We start from the raw sequence: 27,446 nt of genomic DNA on the forward strand, positions 1-27,446 counted from the left end.
ACTATTATAAAGGTGTAAAGATTCCAAATTCATTTTGGAGAACCATTTCATAGCTTGAATTGCTGCTTTCTCTTGAACAATCAACATGTTTACCATCCTTAGCAGTGAATAAATTAGAAAGAACTGCATAGAAGAAATATATGATGTAGTTTATGATTCAGTATTACCAAAATAGGGGCAGTGGCTCTGTCTTTAAAAGTAGGTTTAACATCCTACCTCTAAATAAACCTTATGGACCCTGTTTTTCCTGAAAATGGTGGGCTGTAATCCATTAAAATAATTTCTCCTTGCATCCCAGGTGTGGAAACTGCTGTCAGTCAATAACAGAAAATGCAAATGCTGCTTGTTTTACTCAAATTAAACATTTTGATGAAGGGGACAATCACCTTCTCTGGCAGGAAAGAGACTGCCAAATAGCATATAACAACAACAAATAATGTTATTTTTGTTTTTCTCCATCTTTTTCTGGATTATTTACTTTAATCAAAATTATGATTAAAATAATGACACGCAATACATTTCTACTGAAGGTTAATCAGGTAGAAAGCTATGAAGTGGATGAAGACTGAGAAGAAATAGGGAAAAAAAATTTCCCAAGAAGGAATCTTCAGATCTCAACTAAGATCTCAGGTTGAGCGTCTTTCAGAATAAGCTACACGAGACCATAGTATAAAACTGGGGAGATGAAGAAAGGGAGAGAGAAATTCTTCTACATTGGGGCTTAAATGAGATAATGTAAATATTGGAAGTTAGCAGGCATTCTGCACACTGCCCTGTCACTGATGCCAGCAGGACTTGGGTCAGTGTTAAGTTTTAAAAAAAATGTCAGCCAAGCAAAGGAAATGAATCAAGATTTCACTGTACTAGAAAGAGATACTAAAAACAGATAGTAGAGAAAAAAAAACAAGTTCTATAAACCTGGGTAAAAGGTTGTTTAATAATACAGAGACAGAGGATAAATAGAAAGAGATTGGTGGAGGTTGTAGTTCTATTTTAATCAGTAACAGTTAAGCTGCCAAAACCCATCTGTATGGAACCGTCTTGCTACTCTACTGTAGAATTTGTCACTCAAACACCTGTTAACTTTTTTAACATGACTTTTCTTTGGATAGGTTTCATGTGTTCTCTTTATTCTGAGGATTGTGAGGGGAACTGGATTAAGTTTGTTGACTTGAAATAGTCCAATATGAAAATGTGAGGATAGAAAAAGAGTTAGTCACACTTCAGCAGTCTTTACTCTGGCCTTCTCTTATTTTCATAGAAAATTAGGGTTGGAAGCGACCTCAGGAGCTCATCTAGTCCAGTGCCCTACTCAAAGCACAACCATCCCCAACTAGATCATTCCAGCCAAGGCTTTGTCTAGCTAAATTTTAAAAATCTCCAAGGATACAGAGTCCACAACCTGTCTGGATAACCTGTTCCAGTGTTTTACCACCCTCTTAGTGATTTTTTTCCCTAATATACAATCTAAACTTCCCTTGCAGCTACTTGAAACCATTTCTCCTTGTTCTGAGACCATTGCTCCTTGTTCTGCCATCTGCCACCACTGAGAACAGTTGAGCTCCATCCTCTTTGGAACCACCCTTCAGGTAGTTGAAGACTGCCATTAAATGTCCTCTCAGTTATCTCTTCTCCAGATTAAATGGGCATTTATACACATGAAAAGTGGCTGTTCCAATGTACTGTATGTCACGGCGGGGTCCTCGCGGAGGGCCGTGATCTCCTTGAGGCCCTCTCACCGCGCTACTTCGGCCCGAGGGCACCCTCCATTCTCGCCCGCCACGTCTTGATGGAATATATAATAGGGAGGCTGCCTTGTGTTTCCTCGGGCACGTAAGCTCCTAGACCCCTCGTGGGTCTCCCCGTGTGATGGGCGCTACCCAAGCACCCCAGCCTTATGGGCTATGCGTGGCTCCTACCAACCCCTAATACCACGCCCCAAGCCTCGCAGATGTAATAGACGTTGTCCGGTCTGTACGCCCGCTTCCCGGGCCTCCTCTCTAATGTGGCCCACTCTGGGCTCCCTCTCTCATGCCCAGCCTCTTGCTGGAACTCTCGTCTTGCCCACTCTGGACCTCCCCTGCCGGTGTGGTTCCGCTCAGGGACTCTTTAGCGGGCCTCCGGTCCTATGGGCCAACCGCATGGGCACCCTCTCTGACCCTGGCTCATCGCGCTGCTACTCCCGGTCTTCTCGGGGCAACCGCAGCACCCTGCCTCAGTCTGAGGGGTGTTACCGCACTAGCCTGCGGCCGGGCTCACTATGCCCATCTCGGGCTCCTTGATATGGCTCCTCTAGGGCTCCTCAGTAATGGCGCTCCCCCTCTTTGGGGCTCGCCGTGCCCACACTGGGCTACTCAATAATACCACCCCTTTCCTGGGGCCGGGGTCTATGTTCCCCCACACGCAATCCGGGGTCTAGGTCCCCATCTGCAACCTACGGGTTGCACCCGCGACCCACTGGCCGCGCTCCTCGCTGCCAGTTACTTATGCACTGGCGTGCGAGCTGCGCCTTCCCTGGCGCTATGAAAATAATGCGCCCTCTTGGCACTAGGGCACCCCACACTCTCTGGGGTCCCTATAATTGAGGCCTCCTCCAACCCCTACAGCCTCACCCAAGCCTCCGGGTGTAATAACACAAACACAATGCAAAACCACAAGCCCCTAGGCTGTAACATAACCACAAGCTGCATGGCCATACCTCAGTATCATAGCTCAAGCCTCCAGGGCTATCATGAGCTGTACTTGCAACTCAGGCTCCTTCCCATATCTCAGCTGAGGAAGCTTCTGCCTCTCTGGCTGCTGGCAGAGAACTGCCAGCCTGCCTTTGGCCCTGGGCTTTATAAGGGCCAGGCCCTGCCCCCTACAGGCAGCTGGCTCCCCTTAGTTGCTCCGGCAACCCACAGCTGTGCTCAATTAGCTCTGCCACGGCTCTCTCCCTGGCAGTTTCTCCTCTCTAGGAGCAGGCACTAAGGTGCCCTGCGACACTGTAATTATAGCATGTTGGAGCAGACTCGATTAAGCCTGCTGGAGCGTGGTAACTACTGCACTCCAGCAGACTCCAACATCACATGTATCATCGTCCCTGTGCTGAAAAATGGTGATGGGGGCCCTTTAACTTTGTTCATTCAACAAGCTTTAGTTAAAGTGTCCTCAGTGCCGTTTTTCAGTGGGGGACACTGATCCATGTGACATTCTGGGCGCTTTAATTAGAGTGGCTCCACCCGCACTCCCTCCGGAGCATGTCTATAAACACCCAATAAGTCCAATTTTCTCCCACTGCTTGTTTCATTTGCGGTTGCATTTCCTTGAATATGAAGAAAATTTCTCTCTAAAAACAAGAGTTGGATTGCTAACATAGCCCTAAAAAATTCTGTGGTTGATGAGTTCATGAAATGTCACTGGATTATTCCCACAATGAACACAAAAGTCTGAACCTGCTGGCTGATTTGAGCTGCAAACAAAAGCTAGAAGCACTACATATGTTCCGCAGGAAAAGTTCCTAAGAAATGAATAAGGCTTAAATTAAAAGTTGTTATTTTTCTTCTGATACCTGACGCAAGAATAAAGCAAAAAGTCTATGACCAATACTTTTTGTTGTTTGTAACATAAGCCATTTGTAAAGTGATAACTGATGGTTAGGAAGACAAATCTGGGTTAAGACCAGCTGCTACAGATGTTTTCCACGCATCATGAACTAAGGGGCCAAAATATATAATACAATATATATGGAAACCACTGACAGTTACCTGTAATTTGGTAACATTAACTTTTCTAGGTTTCTGATACACTCCATCCACATTGAGCCCACTTTAAAACCAAGGGAAATTGCTCATCACCAGTAATTCAATTTGTCAGAGTCTTGCTTCTCCTCCCTTCCTGTGAATTATTCCAACTTTCACCATCATGCTAAGAAGCAAGAAAAGGAGTAAAAATACGATTCCTGAGGTCTTCATTTAGTTTAAAACACCATTCCTCTGAGAAGTTGCCACCAATGGAAAATTAAGGAAGTAGGAGTCCATATTTGAACTGCATAACAGGGGAAGGCTAGGGCTAACTGCAGAAACTGGCTGTGTAGAATCAAATCAGTGGGAGTAGGTATATTGGCAGTTTGAGGGGCAGAGCCACCACTGTGCTGCAGAATGGGACATGCAGAGCAGACATAGGGTCCCAGCAGATTCATCCCAACTTTGTACTTGTCATTGTGTGCTCAAGCAACTGGTGCTGGATCCCCTAGAGCATATTTTCCATGATTCTTATTGGCAACCTGATTTTTTCTTCAGGCTTTTTTCTTATCTAGGAATTTCCTGTATTTGTCTCTTTTTCTCTTGGAGTTTGCCCTACTGTTCTTTTCTAATTCCATCAAGGAGGTGTTTGAGGGAAAATGGATGCATCCAAAGAGCTGTGAGATAAGCTTCACCTTGTTTAGATAAATACTGACAGACTGGAGTAGGCTAGAGTCTGCCTATATTTGTTTTAAGACTTCCATTATGCTTTGTTTCCTTGCTTCCTAGTATATAGCACCATAATGTGTACTGCCTGGAATCTTCTACACGATGGGAGAACAGGTAGGTGAATAAAATCTTATGCTTCAGTAATTCAGGCAACACTTAGTGTGATTTCAATCTAATGAGTAAGCTACACTCTTCCTACTATATATTGTAGTACTAAGTTAGAAATTGACAAGCTGAAAAGCCCTGTTTTTTTGTTTTGTTTTGTTTTGTTTTGTTTCTACAGAACTGGTTGGATAAGTCTCACTACAACAAAGAAAAAAGCGACAGCCAGCATAATACTACATTTCCTTTTCAGGATGTACACCTAAAACTAATGTCAGGTCTTCTAAAAGAAGATTCATTACATTACATTAAGTTACATTACGTTACATTACTATGAATTCTAAAGTTCGCCTGTTTTTCCCAAGGACACTAAAGAGAAGAATTCAAGAGTTCAGAGGGGAGAGCATCTGACTGAGGCCCTTGGGTAGTGAACTGAGAACCTTAAGGCTAGCAGCTCAAGTCTGGGTATGCACAAGTGATTTTAAGTCTCAGTTTGGGGCTGAGCCCAATGAGGTCCCTAACATCCATGAATCTATAAATAGAGCATTGACCTATATGCCAACAATTCTCAACCAGGGTGCTGCAGCACCCTAGGATGCTGCCAGATCTTTTGAAGGGTGCCATAATGTGTGAGGAGATAAGCAGGCTCAGGTTTGTCCCTACCTAGCCAATCCCTCAGCCCCAACGCCTGGCCCCTCTTCAAGGAGGTAAGCAGTGCAAAATACACATGAGTTTTTTGAAACTGGGTGCCACTCAATTCACAAACATTATGAAGGGGTACCTCAAATCTAATGAGAGATACCCAAAGTCCAAAAAAGTTGAGAACCACTGCTGTATGCAAATACACAGAAGGCAAGGTAGAGTTGCACCTGATAGATTAACTAAATTTAGTTGAATTAGTCTATAAATTGCAACTCTACCCTGCCTTCTGTCTGACTTCGCACTAACAACACTAACTGCCTCTATCCTCAAATAAGTCGCCTTGGGTCATTTACTAAGCATGGGGGTCACTTAGCACATATACCTCCAAAACCTATTGAGGGGTTGACACTGCAATGCAGTCTCTCCTTGGCCCAGGGAATTATTTCAGCCAAGGGGCTGGAATACCAAGAGCAGCTCCTCTAGCACTGCAAATGGAAGTTTCCAGTCAATACTGTTATGCAGTTGTAGACTGCTCCTCTAGTTAACACAGAAAAGTCCCCTTTTTACTCAAAAGAACAAACAGACAGACCCTGCTTGTTCTCTTCTTCAAACAAAATGTCTCCCAGCACTGTCCCAAGGATAATTTGAACTTGCAGGTTTGTGCCTTAAAGATAGCACTGAGCTTTTATGAAGTAACTGGAACTACTACAATCCTTTCCAGTTCCAGTCTTGTAAGATCAGTTTTGCAAATACATCCACATGTCATTAAGATAAACCTGACATTCTAGTTCAGGAAAAATAATTAGACAGCTCTTTAATTAATTGTTGCATTAACAGTATCCTTAAACGGGCTTCACAATTGAAATTAAAATTAGATTAATCCTGGCAAGGAGCCTACAAAAGGGACCAAAAGGGTATGTGCTACAATGTGGGAACCTTGTGGACACACAACTTCTCTTTTAGAGCTTCAGTCGCATATTGTTTACTTTTCATAAAACAGTAGCACCTGGAGTCCCAAACTGAAACCAGGACCCCATCATGCTTGGTGCTGCAAGTCTGAAAGAAGTTACAAGCTGACACAAAAAATAACACTGCACCTGGCTAGTCTTGTTTACATTACTCTTGTTTAGCCAGTAACAACTTTTTTGACAATTGTATCCCCAGAAAAAAAACTTTTTGATCCAAGATATTTTGTCAAAATGGGTTTGATGAACTTTTTAGTATATCAAAGCTGGCTTGGAATCCTGGCAGGCTGCTGCAGACCTAACTCCACCAAACAGCCCAGCTCAGTGATGGGGATCCCATTTGTAATCCAAGTCACCACAAGGCTCCAAGTCACCAGCCAACCCATGAAGTCCAAGCTCCTTGCTGTAAAGTCAGGAATCAAATCCTCACTGTAATGTAGTTTGGCTCCTGGCTCCATACCAGACAGCCCAGAACTCTTATCTGAGTCAAAGGTTTCAGGACTGCAAGGCTACATCTCTGCTGAGGACCTGGAAGCCAAGGAGTTCTGCAAGACCTGCTCTAACTAGGGCTGTCTGAATCTAGGTTCCCAGGTCTACGGAAGCTTGCAAGTTCTGAGAAACTCAGAAAGAGCTCTTAGGACTTCCAGGCTCCATGGCCCTGAACTGTTTACTTTCACCCCAAAAAAATATCAGCTTCAATGAGCAGCTGCCAGAGTCTGTGATTCTGGGAAGGCAGCCATGCCAAGGCTTCTACATTTACTGCCACAGAGACAGTGGTCTGAAAGCTCTGGGATCTCTAGCTCTAACTAGGGCCTTGGGCCCAGCTCCCCACTTTGTAGTATGGAGCCTAGAAGCCAGTGGAACACCACAAACCACCTATGATGTCTGGCTCCTTGGGCTGCCTGACTCAGCTGCTAAAACTGACCAAAATCCCAATTTCAGACAGCATCTGGGAAGAATATTTCCTTTTGGACACACCAAAGTGAACACAGCCCCCGCCCCCGCCCCCCCCCCGCTCCCCCACAATTTTTGGTTTGCAGAATTTTTTTTTTTTTTTTACAAAAAAAGAAAGCTGGTGTCATCCTAATTCTAATTCAGCCTAAAATGAAATGCCAACATTCTTTGTAAACTAGATATCCTGTGAGTCACCAACTCTACTCTTTTACATCCTTCTTTATCAAAGAAAGCTTGAAGACAGCATTTTTTTTCTGTTATGTAGCATCAACCAGATAAAGACCCAAAACAAAAAGTAGTGATCAAGGAAATCCTTCTCTAATTCATCCATCCCTAATGTAGCTTTAAGGAAAGATTACCAGGTGTTTACCACAAGTACAATCTATTAACCATATACAAATGTATACAAAGTATTATCTTCATGATGCTACAAATACAGTTTCCTGTTTCATAAATCTAACACCCACACCCATTTTCCTAATGTAGAATTTTTAACAGAAATTTCATTTGGTATCTTTAAAAGAAAAGATATGATCTCACAATGATGTTTGTGGTTTTTGCTTCTCTAAGTTTTATGACTGAACTGTTAAAAATCAGAATGCGAGTGACACCATAACCTTATTAAAAGCCCTAAAGGCTGCAGTATTAAATACATCTTAAAAGATTTTATTAAGCACTTCACAGCAGGCTGACCTCCCTACTAAACAGGTCACTATTCATGCCTCAAAGACAAAAGTGCCCAGCATTTCACAGCTTTACAGATCAGAGAAGATCGCAGAGGGTGCATGCTCTACAGGCCTTTAACAAATTATGAAAACTTTGAGTTTGACTAGCACTCCAGAAGCACCAGGAAGTAGTCTCAGGAGGAAGGAGATCACAGGGATTATAATAATGCCTTGCCAATTAGCAAAGAGGAAAAGGATGGAAAGCTCTTTGCACCTCAGGCTCACAGCATAGCCTATAAGAGAGAGATGCAGTGTAGCCTATTAGATTTGTAAGGTATTTAACTAAGGGTGTGTGAAACTACTTCTGGGTCCACTGCTGAGTGCATGGGCTCTCCCCCCCTGCCCGCCCCCCACCCGGCTCAACAATCGGCCACAGGGAGACCCCGGGTGCCCCCCAGACCCAGGAGGCACCAGTCGCCAAGCCAGGGGACCAGGGAGGGGGTCCCCGGCACGCTTCCCAGCGGACCTGGAAGTGGACCGGAAGTGCTTTTGGTCCACTTCCAGGTCTGCTGACGAGCACGCTAGGGACCCCCCCACACACACACTCCCATGGGAAACTCCATCTGCCCCATCATCTCAGCATTTATGAGCCTCCTGGTACCTTGAGGTATGTAGAAAAAACATTTAAAGCTGTGTCTATGTCCGAATCGCTGAATCTTTCCGAATCGATTCAGAGGGTTCTAAATCAATTTGGAGAGATTAAAGGGTCCTCTGATTTGATTCGGATTTGGACAGTTGGCTGCTGAATCAGGCCACATCTCTTGCCAAATTGAATCAGTGACCAAACTTCGCATAGCCCTAGTATTTACCATTACTGCAAGATTTTTACCCCAAATAAGAAGCCTCAATTAACTTTAGAAACAAACATATACAAAGATTCTCATAGATGTTGTCCTTTAAGTCATGAAACTGCTCTGTGCTTTAATTCTGATTTGCTCATGTCTGTTTAAATGCATGTGCCAGTCTCCAATGTTTCCTCATAGAAACATTTAATTTTGGCAGCACTAAAGGCCCTGGAAAGGCTGTTTTTCTTCTCTGGAGTTGCTTATGCTTTTTTATGGTTTGTACAGCTATCCCCATATCCTCAGACTGCCTGTGTGGGAACTGCATGTGGCAATGATACCTACTGTTGTTGGCAAAGATTCTCTGGCCTGACCCCAGTGATTAAGTTACTGCTGATTTCAGCAAACAGACTTGTGTGTTGTTTGAAAAGTATGCAGGAAGGGGCTTGTGCCATTGCTTCCCACCTCTTTATAAATGCTAAACGTGATGATGTTTGCTGTCACAATAAAATATTTTTTAACAGACATTCTACCAACAGTGCTAGAACATGAAAATATTTAATTTCTTTCATTTGAATAAAAATTCTCTAAAAAAGGCCTCAACCAATAGGAGCTGACTTTCGTTTTTGCTGGTGGGTGTTTTTGGTTTTTTTGTTGGGTTTTTTTTTTGGGGGGGGGGGAGGGTTGCATTTCCATGAGGAGCCCTGCACATGCCCAGAAGAGGCAGTGCATTAATTGATACCAGCTTGCCCAACATCTGTACAGATCGGACACTTTAGTGGGGTTTTGGAACTTTTACCTAATAGCTCAGGGGTGGGCAAAATATGTGGGCTGCATCCGGCCCACCAGGCCATTCGATCTGGCCCGCAGGGCCCCTAAAAAATTTAGAAAATGTATATTTATCTGCTCCTGGCTACCTGTCAAAGATGACAGGAGCCGGGGCAGTAGGACCATGGGGGAGCCAGCAGGGACCAGCAACAAGGCTTGCCCCACCCCATCCCACCTCCAGTCCCCTCCCACTCCTGGCCCCCACACTGGAAGTCTCTGCCTGCTGCATCTTTTGGACTGCTCCAGCACCACGTGGCCGCATCACTGAACCACGAGAGCACAGGGCCCGCACCAGTACCCCAAGGCCAGGAACAGGAGGGTGAATGTGCAATGAGGAAGGGGGAAAGAGAGAGAGATAGAAAGCAATGAGGGAGGAAGAGACTGTGTGCATGTGTTTGTCAGGCGCGGCTGGTGAACTAAGACTGGTGGGGCAGATGGAGTGCCCCATGGGAGTGGGGGTAGGATTGAGGCGTGTTGCAGCCAGCCAGAAGAAAAGGGTTTGCAGCCTCCCCACTACCAGCCAGAGTGCCCAGCCAGCTGCAAACCCTCCCCACCCCTGGCTGGCTTCAAACCTCCCTCATGAGACACTCCACCTACCCCACCAGTCTGAGTTCACCAGCTGTACCTGGGGGGGGGGTGCGTGTGTTCTCATAGGGTGAGTCCCCACACCCCACCATACACCAGCTTTCACACACCCCTCCTACTGCCATACACGCAGATCCCCACACCCACACCCCCTCACACACCCCAGCCACCCTCTCCCCCACACTCACCCCCCACAAACCCCATACCCAACCACACCCCACATATCCACACACACCCACATGCTCCCTCACCCCACACTCACACCCCATCCCACATACCCACACACTAACAGTCCCCCATAAACCTATCCATATGCCCCCAACCCCCCATACAATATTCAGGAGTAAGACTTCATTTTAAGCTATTGTGCAATCACCTCTATGTACACTACACAAACACATATACATCAGGACAAAAATATTTTTTGAAATCAAATTAATGAATGTTGCAGATGTTTGATTTTTAGAATATAATCTGGTATTTTTCTGGTTCTGAGATGGCAAAACCCCTTGCTGAAAGGAATATTTCCGGGGCAAGAGGAGGGACTTCTGGTGGCAAAGGTCAGGGGTTAGGGGGCGGGACATCTGGTCACAAGATGGCGACCAGGGGGCGGAGCACCTGTCAAGGGGCGGGGCTACCAATGCGGCCCTCGACAGCTTGCCAAAACTCAGTAAGCGGCTCTCCACCCAAAATAATTGCCCAGCCCTGTAATAGCTGATTGAAGCTAAAAGCACCAAAATCCCCACTGAAGCACCCACACTTTACAGAAACTGCAGAGCTGGGCTGAAGTAATGCACTGCTTTTTCTGGTAAAGCATAGGTTTGGGGGGTTTTTTTAATGTCTGCAAGCTTGAACCCCAGAGCACTCATGGAGTCGGTGCCTATGCCTCAACCTCTGGTTCAGTTCAGAAGTCAAATAATTCAGTGCTTCCCAAGTACTTCATCTCACCGATACCTTAGCAAATATAGGCATTTTTACATGTGTTCCAGGATGCGGCACTGGACACTTTAATTAGCAAGCTGCACTAATAAAAAGCACCCACACATCACGTGTATCAGTGTCCCCGCACTGAAAAAATGGAGGCAGGGCACTTTGAACTAAAGCTCATTAAACTTGTTTTATTTCAAAGTGCACTGCCACCACTTTTTTAGTGTGGGCACACAAGAAGACACTGATACATATGATGTGGAAGGCTGCCAGAGTGCTTCAATTTCCATGCTCCAGCAGACTTGACCAATCGAGGTGGATTTCCAGCACATTGGATCAGACTCCCCACATGTCTCTAGGAGCCCTATGAGATCTCATCGGTCCATCTCTCACTTAGACCTCAAACAGCCTCTTTTTAGGCTAGGGACAGAAGTTACACATAAACAGATTTAAGTGATCAGAAACTGGTTTGAACCTGTAACCGAACAAAAGTTAAGTGCACATAAACCAGTTTCAAAATGGCCAAAACCAGTTTAAGATAAACCTGGTTAAATACAGTATCAGACTTAACTGATTTGGGTCAAACTGGTTTCTGGAACTTCTGTCCCAGACCTCTTTCTTTTTTAAGTTAAATCAGAGTCCCCCAGCATCCCAGCATGCTCTGCAGCCCTGGTCTGGTCTTTGCTGTCTCCTCCAGAGAGCAGGACTGGCCCTGCCCCTCTGTTCCTAGCTGAAACAAAGGCAGCCATGGGATACTCAGGAGAGAGAGGGGACAGAGCGGGGAATAAACCCCATCCCTGCCCCCTTCACCTCAGGGAGCCAGGCCCCCACTCCTGATGCTGCACTGACGAGGTGGGGATGGTGTCCCGGGGAGCACAAGCCTCTTCCTGCAGAGGGGTGGAGGGGTGCGGCCTTTGCTGCGGGTAGAAGCAGAGCAGGCAGAGCTGTCCCAGCCTGTGCAGGGCAAGCTCAGAGGGGTGGCTATGGAGGCTAAGCTGAATTTTGGAGTGGCCATAGTCCTTCAAGTCCCCGCCTAGCATCACCACCACTGCCCCTCACCCTGCGTAAGCTGCGGCAACTCTGCCCATCCTGCTCCCACCTGCAGCACAGCCCGCACACCGGGAGGAGGCTTGCACTCCCCAGGACACCATGGCAGGGACTGCTGCCCCATCAGGGTCCCTCCTCCCTCACTGCTCCAGCAGCAGGGACAGAGGCAAGGCCAGACACCAGCTGGCATGGTCCCATAAGGCGAAGCGGGCAGGGAGGGGGTTTATTCCCCCCTCCATTCCCTCTTCCCCTGGGGAACCCCAGCCAGGGTCTGCCTGGCTGGGTGTGAGTGGTGGAGGTGGCAGTTGGGGCTGTCAGACCCCAGCTGCAGTTCCCTGGTGAGAGAGGGGATGGACAAGGAACACCCCTCCCCCTGCCCCCTTCACTTTAGGGAGCCATGCCAGGCTGGCATCTGGCAGCAGTGACAGGGAGCCATAGATGTAAGCACGGCCCCCTGTACCAGGCACAGGGCAGTATCCCTACGGCTTCCCTGCTGCCTGCCCACCTGATGGCTGACCGCAGTTTGGCAGCACAGGTAGCACCTACCACTACAGCCAGGGTGATGGCAGTGGCAGGAAAGCCATAGGGGTAGAACCCCGTGCCTGGTACACAGGGCTGTGCTGCACCACTGCCACCACTGTGTAGTAGAGCGGTGAGCAGGGCACGCCCAGCTCAGTGCCTGGTGTCCAAGGTAATAGCGCTGGGGCTGAGGGGGCGAGCCCGTGCAGTGCACACCACTTCAAGGGCCAGGGCTGTCCTGGAAGTGACTCTCCAGTGGGTGGAAGGGGCCACTGGGCAGGAGCTTTCCTTTAAGGAACTTTGCTACCTGGGCCCGTCCCTCCCCCCAATCAGGCCTTTCTTTGCTCCTGGGCTGCCCCAAGCAAATCCCAGCCCCAGTGACTGGGAAGGTGCAGAGGGATCGCCCGTTTGCTGGGAGGAGGGCTCTAGGGGTCCCAGGCCATACTGAGCCACAAGCAGGGGAGGAAAGCCAGGCAGATCCTGGCTGGGATCGCTGCAGGCCAGGGTAGGGGTTTAAACCCCTCCCCTGTCATACTCAGCCTGCCAGGGCCTGGCTTTGCCCCCCTCAGTTTGGCTTCCCTCCAGCCTGAAGGGAAGGGGGGGGTTCACTCTAGTACCCTCCAGCTTCTAGCCTGAGCCACTGTAAGCATGTGCCTGCATTTCCAGAATCAAAAGTGAATGTATATTTACTTGCAAATCAGTTACTGCAAACTAACCTACAAAGACTGAATCAATTCAGGCTCCAGCTTTTTGAATGTCTGTCCCTAACTTTGGAGATCACGCAGTACGGGGCCTGCAGATCACTAGCGGTACATGGACAAGAGTATGAAAATCCTTGAACTAAACCATTTGTCGTAGAGGTTAAAACATATTCCAAAAATCAAATCTTTACCTTTAACATTTTGATTCACTGTCATTTAGGTGACAAAGTAACAAAAACATGTATAAAACATTTTGAAGCAACTGGAATTCTAATTTGTCTTTCAACTTGCATTTTCTTTTTTTGCCATTAGACTCTTCTTCCTACGATCTGGTAAAAACGTAATTTTTTCTTACCGTTCCCCTGTGTAACCTGGACTGCAATGACATTGACCTGTTGCTGAGTCACACGTGCCCCCATTGTGGCACTGACATTCCTGAGAACAGTTTTTTCCATAACGACCCTCCGGACAAGGCTGACCACAGACTGTGCCCTGTGTGCAAACACATTTTTAATATTAAGTTTAGGACTGCAGCTGTGACAGGGAAAGGAGAAAAAGCAGTTGGAAGGAGGTGAGGAAATTAATGGAATCTTGTATCACTCTGCTTATGCTCATGTGGAAAATGCCAGATTCTTTATTTTAGTCTTAAACACAAGGTATATTTTGCCATACGTGTTGGGACAATACTCTTCTAGGATTTCTATCCTGGAAGCTAAAGCTAATCAAAAACATTATCTTCAAACGACAATAAATATTTAGGTATTTGAGCCTAGCTGATGCCAAGGTCTTCTTTATTTCTTAATTCAAACTAGAATATACCAGGAAGTACAGAAATGCTTTCTTGTACACAGTAGCATAAGAACAAACAACTGCTGCAATGTCCAGTCATTTTGATTTGTGTTTAAAATAAATAAAATCTGCTTTGAATTTTTTTATAAAGTTCTTTAATGTTAACAATTATCCTCCTTTCACACTGGTTCTGAACCACTGCAATTCCACTTGTATCCATGGAGTTATTTATACCTATGTAATGATAGAGGAATCACATCTTAAGGCTTTTAGGAAATCAATTCCAGAATAAGACATTTATGGTCATGTAAGCAGAACTAACACAAGAGCTTGTAGAATTTGTGCCTGGGTATTTTACAGCGGGCTTACAAAGGTAATAAAAGGTAATAAAAAGGTTGAGCTGCAGCACTGCAGTTGGGAACTGCGAAATTTCAAATGTCAAAGAGGTATAATTAATCACTGATTTTGGATAGAAAGTAGCCACATGGATAAATGTTTTCATCACCTTTATTTAGATTAAAACTGAGTGCCAAGAAACCATGAAAATGCTTACAAATTATCATCATTATTAATAATGTATATTATGGGATTACTGAGACACCCCAATCAGAACTAGGGTGTCACCTGATTAGTGCTCATTAGTCACCAACACATAGGTGGACCCATTTTTTGCCCTACAGACAGCTGTAAGACAGCTACATAAGGGGACTGATCACTAGTATATACAATTTTTGTTTTTATCCTTACTATATAAACTCCAGTCTCCAAATCCCCAACCATCTTAGCATCTAGCATGATTAGGTTTAGTTGTTAGATATCGATTATTCCACATCTCTCTCATACTCTACTATCTTACTCATGCTTTTATAGCATTTTCCCCCTCCACGTCGTGCTTGAAGGCAAACAAGATTTTGCTCATTCTTTCTGCTGTGCCTGTGACAGCAGGGATGGATCCTTGCAGGTATGAGGTGTAAGAGCATATGTGGACCACCGAACGGCACCAAAATCAGTTACGAAGCAGATGTTCTGGTTTAACTGTATTCCTGAGCTGTAAGAATGCCACCAGAGTTCACTCATTACCCACCCTTGTACTTCTCTTTCAGTAGGTTGGTACTGTATATTTCAAAATACACATATAGGTTGCCATCCAAGGTGCTATAGGTAAATTAAATTATATTCATAAAGACTTGAAATCTAGAATCAAAGGAAAAACAGAACTGAAAGAAACCCTCAGGAGATAATCTAGTCCAGTGATGCCCAACTCATCTAGCCCTGATGAGTGCAACAGAGCCAGTTTGTAGGCCAGATCTGGCATGTGGGGTTGATCTGCAGGTTGGATGAGTACCATGAAGCTAGTATGTGGACCTCATCTGGTGTGCGGTGCCAGGCCAGTCCTTGGACCCAATATGGGGCATGGGACTATGCTCAATACAGCATGCAGAACCCATCCGGCCCATGCAGTTCCCCACAGTCCAGAAATTAGGTAGCAGGATGAGTGACAGAAGCGTTAATTGCCATGACTCTAGAGCAATTTTCACTGCCACTGCTACCCTGGTGCCAACTTTCTAGAACATGGGGAGCCCAAGGGGCCAGATGACATGGCTCTGTGGACCATACCTTGATTGTCCCTGATCTAGTCCAACCCCCTGCTCAGGGTGGAATCATCTCTTCCTGTACTTTAATCAAGTTTCAGATTATACCTGTGGGTGCCTGTAGACGTGGCGGGGAGGCTGCTCTGATGTGCTGTAATTACAGTGCGCCGGAGCACACTCAATTTATCAAGTCTGCTGAAGCATGCCTATTAGTGTGCTCCAGCCAGCCTCCACGTACCATGTATCAGCATCTCCATGCTTCAAAATGATGATGGGGGTGCTTTAACTAAAGCTCATTTGATGAGCGCCACCATTTAGAAGCGCAGGGACGCTGATGCACGAGATGCTGCGAGTGCTTTAATTACAGAAGCTCTTGGAGCCATTCCAATTAAAGTGCCACTCCCCCCAACCCTTGGAGCATCTAGTAAAAAAGCCCTGTATGCTCTAGAAAGCACATTTCCTTTTCTCACTCTCTGAAAAGGTAATATAGCAATCTAGAACCGGGGAATCTGGACTAGCATATTTTGTTTAAATATTTGATTTTGATTCCTCATGGGTATAAAGTATACTAAAATGCATTTCCTTTTATGCCTAGATACAGTCAAAATATATTTGCTCTTCTAATTAAATTTCCTTCTGAAGTTGCTTGATCTCCATAAACAAAGAAGTTTAACCAAGTTATACTGTATTTTAGAAAGCAGTTTTACCATCCATCCAGGTGGGCAGGCACATTCCCCAGTCACATGGTGACACACTCCTCCATTCTGGCAAGGACATCTTTCTTCACACTGTGGCCCATGCTTGCCTGGAGGGCAAAGATCCTCACAGCTAAAAATTGGTGCACAATGAATACAATTGTTACTTGTATGCGCAGTTGAATCCTCTTCTCTTTCATTATTTTAATATTATACAGAATTCTTCAGGCTGGCAATATGAAACACCAAGTCAGGAAAAATAAAGGGAAATATCCCTAAAATCTCACTGGAACAGTTCTATGCCTCTATTAAAATAAAGGCAGCAATTAGAGAATTGTAGGTATATGTACTTTTAATTAAGCATCTTGTTCTCTTGACAAATGCAGTTAAGGTTCATTTTTATGTCTGCTGGAGGGATTAACCTAATCAACTACATTTTTCAATGGTTAATTTTCCCCGATAGTGTCAGACTCTATGGGCATGTACAGATGAGCCCACAAACCGCACATGGAAGTATTTGCCTGATCCTGCCTCCTCATAGGCCTTCTTAGTGGGACATGGCAGTTCATTATCTAGTTAGGCAGCTGTGTATACAAGTAGATTTGCTGCCCATCTAACAATCTATTATGTGTGTTTAACTATCCATCCACTTTCAAAAACAATGCATTTAACCTGATGAACAATGATTTAAAAATGTAAGTGTAAAATTCATTTTCCATATCTTAAATTGCTATCTGCCACCTAACGTAGCCAATACATTTGCACATTCATTCAAATTTACGCTGTAGCAGGTCCAGTTTTCAATGTTCTGTTGATTCTGGCACAGGAAGTGTACTAGAGGTGAAGACTTTAACTGAAAACACAGATCTAAAAGCTGAAGTCAATTCTCAACTTGATCCTAAAGCCTAAATGACAGCACAAGTGAAACAATAGGGACCACACTACTCATCAGTAAACATTTCTAAATTTAGGAATACTTTTGCACAAAACTGCTAGTGTTACTAGTCCAATTTGTCACAGCATTTTAAGAAGGGTGTCTAAGAAATATGAAGGAATACGATAATCAAATACATATAGATACATTTTATAACGAGAACAGCACACTGTTAACTTCGAACTAAGCAGATTATCCTGGTTAGCATCATGCCGACACATACCTTCCCACAATAAATAACATACCCTCTACTTACAAAGCCCCAGTGTATCCAGGAGGGCATCTGCATTCTCCAGTCACATGATCACAGGTGGCTCCATTTTGACACTGACACTTTTGGTGGCAGTCGTTTCCATATGTCCCTTGGTCACAGCGTTCTTCACAGCGCCAGCCTTTGAATCCTGAAGCACAGTGGCAGGCTCCAGTGATAGGGTTGCATAAGGCTTTGTTTTTGCACTGGCAACGACTACTGCAGTGGGGTCCCCAGTGGTCACTGTCACATGCTGAGGGAGATAAAATTTTCACAATGTTTTTATAATTATTCACGTTAGAATACTGAAGATAGGATCTTGAGGTACCAAGAGCACTTCCTTATAAAATGGGACTAGCAATAGCATTGCAGACAGGGCATCCTTAACCTTCCTCATTTTTTAAGGTTTTTGATAGCCATATATAGGACTCAGATTTGTGAACTGGAAATTATTTCGTAACCTGCAGTAAATGTACACGGGCATTTCATCTGTTTGGAAAAAAACCATAAGTCCCTAGATCTTCCAGTGTGTTCCAATGTGGAACTGCAATTATGCTTGTAAAGCTAAAGAACCAAATTCTTCACCTGATAGTCTAACCATGATGGGGTGTAAAATGAGAATAAAATATAATTCATAACCTGACTTCAAGGAACAAATATATAGTGAAATCCTACACTGAAGTTATAAAGACAAAAGTATTGTCATTACTGCCAGCACAGACCCCTCCCCCTGCTTGTCTTTTGTATTCTAATTTTTCTCCTCCTCATACTTCTCTTTCTGCACATCCTTTCACAGTATCTGATGAAGTGAGTTACAGCTCATAAAATCTTGTGCTATACACACACACGTACGCACAGACATATACATACACACACCTACATATACAGGTTTCCCTCGCTTTATACTATACATGCATTCCTGGAAAACGGCTCATAACTCGAAGTCACATAAAGGGAACCCACTTCACAATGTAACAAATAGGGATACATTCCAAGACCTTGACTGTACTGACCCCCCCGACTCATTTCTACCACTTTTACAAGACAGTTTTGGTACTCACCAACAGCAGACAGTACACACAAGCACAGGGCACTGTTATAATTGGGATGGCAACTACAGAAGCACATGCTGCAGACAACAAGCGAGGATCACAGATCCACACGAGAGACTATATTTTGGTGCGTGTCACTGCCACAAAGCACCACATCAAGCATCTGACAGCGGGCTTCCACTACACCAATCGCATAAGAGTAAATTTACCTTGCATATAACAAATTTTTGGTATAAAAAGAGTCATCGCATAAAAGTGAATTCACACATACAGAAACCCTGTGAAGCAAGGGAAACCTGTATATATATGTGTTTGTGTATATGTATATGCATACACACACACATATACATATCTATATCTGTTATTCTATATTGGTGACTCTATAAGGTTCAAATCTGTCCTGCCTTCTATTATTATCAGTGTCACACTGAATGGCAGGTTTTTCTCCAAAATGTGAAACTTCTAAATGATTTACATATTTATTTATTTATTTTGCATATTTACAAAACTATTTTCTGATTTTATAATACTATTTGCTGACAGTGTTGTAAGCAACATGAGAAGTGTTCCACTAGACAAGAGCAGGCAAGGTTCTTTGGGTAGATGTGATATCTTTTATTAGACCAACTAAATAGTTGGAAAAAATGTTCCTTGCAAGCTTTCAGGCACAAAATCCTTTCCTACTAGACAAGAGGAAATAACAGGTATGGGATTTGATAATAGGTAGCATCATGAATAGTAACATGACCAGGCATCAGGTCTACCACATGATAAGCCATCAAAGCTCAATAGGCAAAGCCTTCTCAAAATATTTTTTCTCATTATCAAAAGGAATACTGAGGTAAGGTTTTAAAAGTGAGAAATGTTTTTAATTTATTTCAAAGTGAGAAATATGAACATTCTATAAAAAGGAAACAAAGGTCACCTAGAGTTCACCAGAAATGTGTTAATCGTGGTCAAATGATCTGGTTTTTATTCTTAAATTCTTTTGATAACAACAATGGGACCTCAGATGCAGTGACTAGATGTCCATACTCTCTCCCTAGCGACTAACAACTATTGTTCTCTCAGTCTTCTCCTGGGGCAGAGCAGCTAGGCGTAGAACAGACCTACTTTCTTAGAGCGAGACAAAAGAACTGAAGACATCTCCTCAGGGCAAAAATTACTTTGCTATAGAAACTGATCACTCAGACTACACAAATCAAAAAGGATTAGGGTCTTCTAAAGATTTTTTCTTTCTATATGGCCAATGTCCTCATTATTTCCTAAGATCTATGGCATGCTTTGAAGTGACAGCCTCCTCTTAAAGAAGGTCACTGGAACATGAAATATAGACATTGTTTACATATATGTACTGTGGCTTAAATAAATAAATAAATAAATAAATGTGGCAACTTAGTACAAAATTTCTATACTCAGGATGCCCATTTTATTTCTTCATCCCTATCTGTTTATTTTCCTTCCTTAGCTATTTAAGCATTCGTTTTTATGAACTGGACGTTGTACAAAGCACTACAATGCATCTAACACAAGATGGATGTCTTTCCTCATTAGAACTCATACAAATTCAGGACTCACAAAAAACTACTTTGCATGTGCTAGATGTAAGAGAAAATGGAATCCTCAGGCAGAATCAGTCATCAACTTCTTAGGAAACCAGTTGTTCTGGGATGTATATATGTGTACAGTACATTTTTGAGACAGACAGATGTTCTCTCATAGCTGCATGAAGATCACCACCCTCATTTTGCTTAACACCTCCTGATGGATTCAGATTACGGTCTGTCTGCTGCCTCCAACTAAAAGGAATAATTTCAGTCACTCCTCATGAAGAGTTTAAAAATAATCCTAAATGCCTTGTACTATCCAAAGGACCCACTGTGAAGAAATGAATAATTTCAACTGACCACTGGATAGCAGCCCTTTCAAATAACACAAAATGGGCCACATTCAGCCCTGCTATAGAATTACACTAGGGATGAACGAGGCTCAGACTCTCTTGATATGGTATATACAAAGCACCTCTCAGTGAAAGAAAAGATACATTTGGCCGACAGTTTCCTGCTTGTATTATTTTACCAGAGGCTAAATATGGGATACTTGATATAATTCACCAACATTTATGCAGATATATAGAGGAACATCTTAACTAGTCTCATATGTAAACAGACTTTGCTACTGAAAGCCTACCCCGCTGCCAATGAACCAAGCAATATGCACAAAGTCTGGCATACTGCACCATGCACCATGCTACCCTTATGAGAGGAAACAAATACGCTATGTCTCTGAATTGGAAACTTCCTTGCAAAAAAAAATTTAGAGACCTGAACTGTATATTGCTTGATAATTTATTAGTTTCCTGCTTGTGTTCTCATTCTGTTTGCATGAAACCCAGTCAAATAGAAAACATCAGGTATCCAGTGATTACATTTCCAATTTTGAGATTATCTTTCTGAAGATGGTTGGTTGTATAACAAGTACTGACTATACCATTGTTTTATTATAGCATAGTGCCAGGGCTTTTTTACCAGAATAATTACAGTTTTCATATAGTCTCTTATGCTAGATCTGTCACAAACCTCCTATCCAACTGTGACGTATGGGTACTGTTGCAGAAAAAACTTGCACGATTAATGGGAATAAATAATATTCTTGAACAAGATAGATACATCATATACTTTATCTCTATATCACTTGCCCTCTAATCAATAATGTCTCCCATAGGAAATTAAAGTGATTTGTCAGAAACACATACCGGGATTACCACAAAAAGGATACAAATAATAGAAATGCTTCCTGTGGGGAGTTTCGTTTATTTGTAATTAGTTCTGGAGGTTACATTTACCAAATATTACCCCAGACTATTTTTACTGCTGCCTAATATTAAAAAACTAAGAAAGGCAGGCTGGTAATCACACAGCTGTTAATCTGGTGAAATGGGCAGTCTTTGAGTTAATGACTATCCTCAGGTTACAGACTGTCAGCTGGAGTTTAATCAGAATAGCTACTGTAATGACTGTCCTGACTACTCCAAGGTCACTTACACACAAACACATGCACAAACACACAGGCACAGAGGAAGAAGAAAGTGTCAGCTAGTGACTTCCACCAAACTGAACTGGAGCAGTAATAAATCATCACAATGCAGTGTATGAGAGAGAGAGGAAGAGAACTGCACAGTAAAAAGAATTAGAAGTCCCAAATTCAGAACACATAATAAGACTCAGGTTTACTAATTCAGAGAAATGATATGCCAAAGCAACATAGAATGCATGGTTGCTTTCTAAACAGGTCACATTTGTTAGCATCCAAAACTAAATGTGAAATATATAAGTTAGTTTTCATTACATATAATTATATAAATTTACTACAGGCTGTTTAACAGTGTTATAAGAGTGAAACTCTACTTGCAAAGTATTTTAATATTTTTTTCCTAGTAGCGAATGAGCTTTACTCTGTAAAAGTTTTGCTTCTGGGAATAAATATGGACCTCACAAAAGTCAAGGGCCAAATTCTCATTGAATTTGGCCCTTGACTTTTGTGAGGCCAATATAAAAAAATTATATACATTTACTATAGACTGTTTAACAGTGTTACAAGAGTGAAGTTCTACTTGCAAAGTGTTTTAATATTTTTTCCTAGTAGCTAATGAGCTTTACTCTATAAAGGTTTTGCTTCTGGGAAGAAATATGGGCCCCACAAAAGTCAAGAGCAAAATTCTCACTGAACTTAATGGGATCATAATTTCATCCCAGGTTTTAAAGCAATGAAATGGAAGTTCTGCTAGGACAGGCTGGGGACACCTCCAGTAGCAGATACACTGATTTAAAGAGAATTACGGTAAGTTGAACCAGCAGAGGATCTGCCCCAGTCTATCTGCCATGAATAAAAAGTGGTCCACTTCTAACCTATTTCTTGGGGCATAGGCGCCTTTATGTATAACACAATGTAAAACCCATCTTTCTCTGTTTATTGCTTCGACTACGCTCTTATGGGAGTCATAAGGTTCTTACATCCTACATCTTGCACTACAGAATAAAATTCAAGAGAAATGTTTACTAAAAACTGTCTAGACCTTTAGCAAAGAAAATTATTTGATGCCTCTTCTTTTTATCTTTTTTTTCTTATATGCTTTCTGTTTAGCGAGGAATATATTTTTCTAGACCCTTCAGTAAAAGCTCTGTACATCATCACTTCATGTATCATTACAAATATAGGCAGCAAACTTTCTCCCAAAAGGCTGTCCCAGTACAAGAAAGGCATGCCTTTGGGAATAAAGACATTGTATTATATAAATCCTCATTTCAAACACATAAACATGATATGGAACCCTAAGACAATACACAATGTCCCAACATAAAAACAAATGGCAAATGTTCTCTGAAGCTCAGAGCCAAATGATAGGACCAGAGAAAGTCCTCAAGGTTCAGTTGTAAAGAACCTTTTTCAAGTGAAAAAGCAAAAAAGAAAATGTGCAATGCAAATTGGTATCATTCTTCAGCCTTCATATTATAATAAATTTAATGCACACTGCTATTATGCCAAACTGGGCTCATCTTTATGCACATGGCTTCTCGGAGCTGCCAGTGATTTACAAATTGCGATACAGGGTGCCCAGGTATTTTACAGGATGAGATAAGAATTTGTATCATATTTTAGAAGTGCACCTGGATGGTTTCGTAACTCTTTTCATGTTCTTTATAAACAAAGACAATGTCAGTGCAATTTTTAACAAGACATGAGAATGCTGATTTTATAGGGGGTTTTGGGAGGGAGGAGGGAAGGGGGGAGGTGCAGCAGTCATGGTTGGGGGAGGTTTGGTTGATTTTTCTTGAAAAGGTAACAAAAAAGAAGCCTGAATGAATCCCTGTTTATTCCTGACAAATCCACCTTGATCACATGTAATTCTGTCCTTCTCTAAAGAATGGCGTATAATGAGAGCAAAATACAGCTATCAAATCGAGCCAAAGAACATTTTAGAAGAAATTTCCCCATAGAAACTCAACAAAGACTTACAGCTGCCTCCTGAGTATGGTACAGATACTTATATAGCATAGTATACATGATGGGTAATATTTATGGCAATTTTTTTTAGGATTTGAATTTTCTTTTTGTTTTCTTTTTTACTAATACTGATGGGGGCTTGAATTATAATTTATTTTTTTTACCGTTTTTCTTTGTTGTTGTCATACGTGTGGAATTGAAATAACAACCTAATATTTCTTCTCTGGGTCAGAACTGCTCTTGCGTTCATTTATGGCTAAACACCACAGTACATGTCTAAAAACAAACATCATCTCTGCTGTTTGCCAAATGGAGAAGAGTTCTATCAAAGCACTAAAACACAATTTTCCACTTCTTGCCTGTGATTCCCAAAGTGACTGTGAAGATCTGACCATAAAATAATGATAAGAATGTTGTTTGATTTTTTTTCCCAGTCTCACACTCCAAAGGCAAGCTGGGAATGTAATATTGGCAGACAAAAATTGTAAAAGTACAGAATCTCAACTCTTGTCCTTTCTAAACCTCCAAACATAATTTCTTTAGATAGGCTTCAGAGGTTGTGGTCTGGAGTGTGTTAGGGCTGCTTTGCATTGCTCCAACTTGCAAAAACTGACTTTCATACATAATCTGGACATCACCTTTGACTCAGACCTCGCTCTCTGGATCAACGCTTCCAGTCTATTTCCAAATCTTTTCAGTTTTTTTCTGCATAACATTTATAATTTATGACATTTTCAATCTATATATTGAACTAGAACTCTCACCTAGACACTTATCTTGCATACCAACTACTGCAACATCCTTCTCTGATGTTGACATGTGCAATTTTACCCCATTCTTATCTTCAGAAAACTGCTGCAGAAATCATTTTTCTAGTGTATCACATTGACTATGTCAGCCTTCTCCGCATCTCTCCACTGACTCCCACTTCTCTATTGCCTCAAACATTAGTTCCCTGTCTTCATTTTCAAGGCCCTTCATGGCTTAACTCCACCTTTTGTATCATTTCACAATCAGTATGGGGATGTTAATTCTCATCTCAGACTGGCCCACACCATACCAGCTTCCTTTATCTACATGTTAAATTGTCAATCCAAGCATATTTCTGCTTTCTCTCAGGCTCTCCCTCACACTAACTTCCTGTCAACATCCACAAATCTACTTTATTATCCTATTTCAAATCCTGCTTTAAAACCATCCTTTGAAAGGATGCTACCGAAAGCTTAACAACAGTTAGGCAGCTAGTGTATTGAGAACACTGCCTGCCATGCTGACTAATTGTGTTGTGTTGTTTCCTTGTATTCTGTTTCTCTGTGTCCATCTTTTGGTCTGCCTGCATACAGTGTCTAACACATTGAGGTCTTTATCTGTGTCCAAGACAGCAAGGCACTAAGGTAATATAAAAGATTGCTATTCTTATTGTTGTTGTTGCTGCTATTATACTCATCCAGTTGTGAAGTAGAACCATTGTAATAGTTTCTATTCTTGACTTCTTCCAATCTTTTAATTCAGAGGATCTGGCTAGAAAGAAGGGAACAGCATCCCTAATCACAGGTGATTTCTCAGCTGCTGGATGAGGCATTAAGGCCATGAGCAGACAGCATCAATAAAACATAGCAGTATTGAAATGGCCCTGATTTATTTGAGGGCATCATCCATTGATAGGGTTAGAACTTCCTCTACTCTCTGCTTGCATGTACATGAGACATTTACTGCAGAGCTGCCTAATTAGCTCCACAGCTAAGTCTCAGTGTCTACACCTGTGACCCTAATAGACTCTGGGAAACTAATTAACTCTGCTGTTGTAAATACAAAATCCTGCAGCAGGTTTCTTTAGTTTTCAGCAACACACATATAGATGCTGATGGGGCTGGTTGAGGCATGAGGGTGCTTCAGTGGGGACTGCTTGCCAGCTTGCTCCACACCAGAGCACCTTCATGCCCCAGCCAGCCCCTTTGCAGCACTCTGAGCCAGTCTGGAGCAGCCCCAGGCTGGCAGGCTGATCCCCTAGCATCCCTGCAAGTCAGCGCTGCTCTGACTCGGCTCAATGTGCTGCAGTCCTGGGTACATGTGAGGCACTGCGCCCGGGAGCAATAAGCTCTGGCACAATATGCGCTAGAGTTTATTCATTCAAATTAATTTCACATGTAGATGAGCCCTCAGTCTAAGCTGTGACCAGCCTGTACTCAGCACAATTTAGAGTTTGGGCTGCTGCATCTTTTGTTAACTCAGAAAGTGAGGAAAAAACACTTTTTGCATATGAGGTATTAATGTGACAGAAATCCAAGTAATATGCAGTCATGATAGATCCGTATTAAAAACCCAATCCAAACTTCAAACCAAAGTTCAAATATGGATCCATATCTAAACTTTGCTACTCAGGTCGATCTCAAACAGAGGAACAGAAACCCTGTGAAGAAACATACCTTAAACCAGTGGTTTTCAACCTGTACTGTGCACCTCTGGGGGTCCATAGACTCTATCTGAGGGGTCCCTGAAAGATGGCTATGATCAATCAAAAGTATGTGAATACCCACACATACAATTCAAAGGAGTGAGGGGTCTACACTTCCATTCAAAATTTTTTAGGGGTCCACAAATGAAAAAAAGATTGAAAACCATTGTCTTAAATAATTTATAATCTAAATAAGAAGGGGGTGAGGCACCCTGGCAGCAAAAGCAGCTCTCAGCTTACCGGAAGCCACTTTAATTAAAGTGCCTACAGCGTCTCGTGTATTCAACGTCTCATGGTTCAAAATGGTGGCAGCGGCAATTTAGCTAAAGCTTGCTCGGTGAGCTTTAGTTAAAGTGCCCCCACTGCCATTTTGAAGCATAGGGACTGAATACAGGTGAATACTGTACACAGTTATTCACATGTAGCTGAATACACGTGGCACCAAGGCTGCTGGAGTGGACTAATTAGCACACTCCAGCAGACTCGATTAATTGAGCCTGCTCCGACACGTTCTAATTAAAACATGTTGGAGCAGGAGTCGGGCATGTGTATAGGTGCCCTTTTGGAGTTTCCAACATGGGTAAGCCAGGGGACTGCTCTTGCTGCTGCGGCATGGACTCCATTAAGGTGGGAGGTGATTCCAAAGCCCCTCCTAACTTGGGACCCAGAGTAGATGCCCCTTTCACCCACCCCTAGTTACACTACTGAATATAATCTACCTGTTATTATTTGAATGAATCATGTAACTGTGATGTAAAACAGAAGTTTGAATAGCTTCATATTTTAACAGTTCTCTGATTAAAATGTCATTAACCTATGTGGAAAGCCCGAAATGTCATAGTAGTGTAAAGAATACTGTCATTGTTATTTAATACTAATTATCAGTACTCAGGCACAAATTCTTTAACTTTACTTATACAATTGTGTCAAGAATAGCACAACAACCACTCTTTTGCGTAACAAACACCATGAAAATAATCCTATCCATTCTGTTCTTATTACACAATTCCAAGTATAATTTTGTAAGTATTTTCTATGATTTGGCTAGTTGCATATTTCCTTCAGGATAGGAATAAGAAAACTTTTCTCCTAAGTGTAATGTTAACCAAATAACTTCCAGCTCACATTAACTCTCACAACATCTACAATAAGCAAGAGAGTTAAAAACCTGACCAAAATCACTACTGCATCTCTACAAATGATATCAAACCCACTTGTTACTGGGGCTATAAGATGGTAAAATGTGGAATGTGGCATGCAGACATCTCAGAGATCAGTCTAAAGGGTTATAAATCAAAGCCAACTATTCTGAATAGTCCATTAAGAGAACCTTTTAAAGAGACTTCCATGCTTCAGTTAATACAAACAAAAGATTATTCTTCATATAATTTTTGCTATTCTTACATCAGAAGGCAATAATTAAGTTTTTATGACAAATATATGCATA

The 27,446-nt window shown here is 42.6% G+C and overlaps 1 protein-coding gene across 2 annotated transcripts in view; it reads right to left on the bottom strand.

The window, feature by feature from the left end:
* The window catches only part of MEGF10 (multiple EGF like domains 10), a 180,653-nt gene that overhangs the window by 68,403 nt on the left and 84,804 nt on the right, over nucleotides 1–27,446 (bottom strand). For both annotated transcript variants that reach the window (XM_019478144.2, XM_006276658.4), the window contains exons 7-9: nucleotides 17,495–17,741; nucleotides 16,317–16,437; nucleotides 13,584–13,720 (exon numbers count right to left, since the gene is read on the bottom strand). In XM_019478144.2, the coding sequence (XP_019333689.2) occupies nucleotides 13,584–13,720; nucleotides 16,317–16,437; nucleotides 17,495–17,741 (505 nt within the window). The remainder of the gene's footprint in view (nucleotides 1–13,583; nucleotides 13,721–16,316; nucleotides 16,438–17,494; nucleotides 17,742–27,446) is intronic.

The sequence above is a fragment of the Alligator mississippiensis genome, chromosome 3 (assembly GCF_030867095.1).
Source record: "Alligator mississippiensis isolate rAllMis1 chromosome 3, rAllMis1, whole genome shotgun sequence".
NCBI lineage: Eukaryota > Metazoa > Chordata > Crocodylia > Alligatoridae > Alligator > Alligator mississippiensis.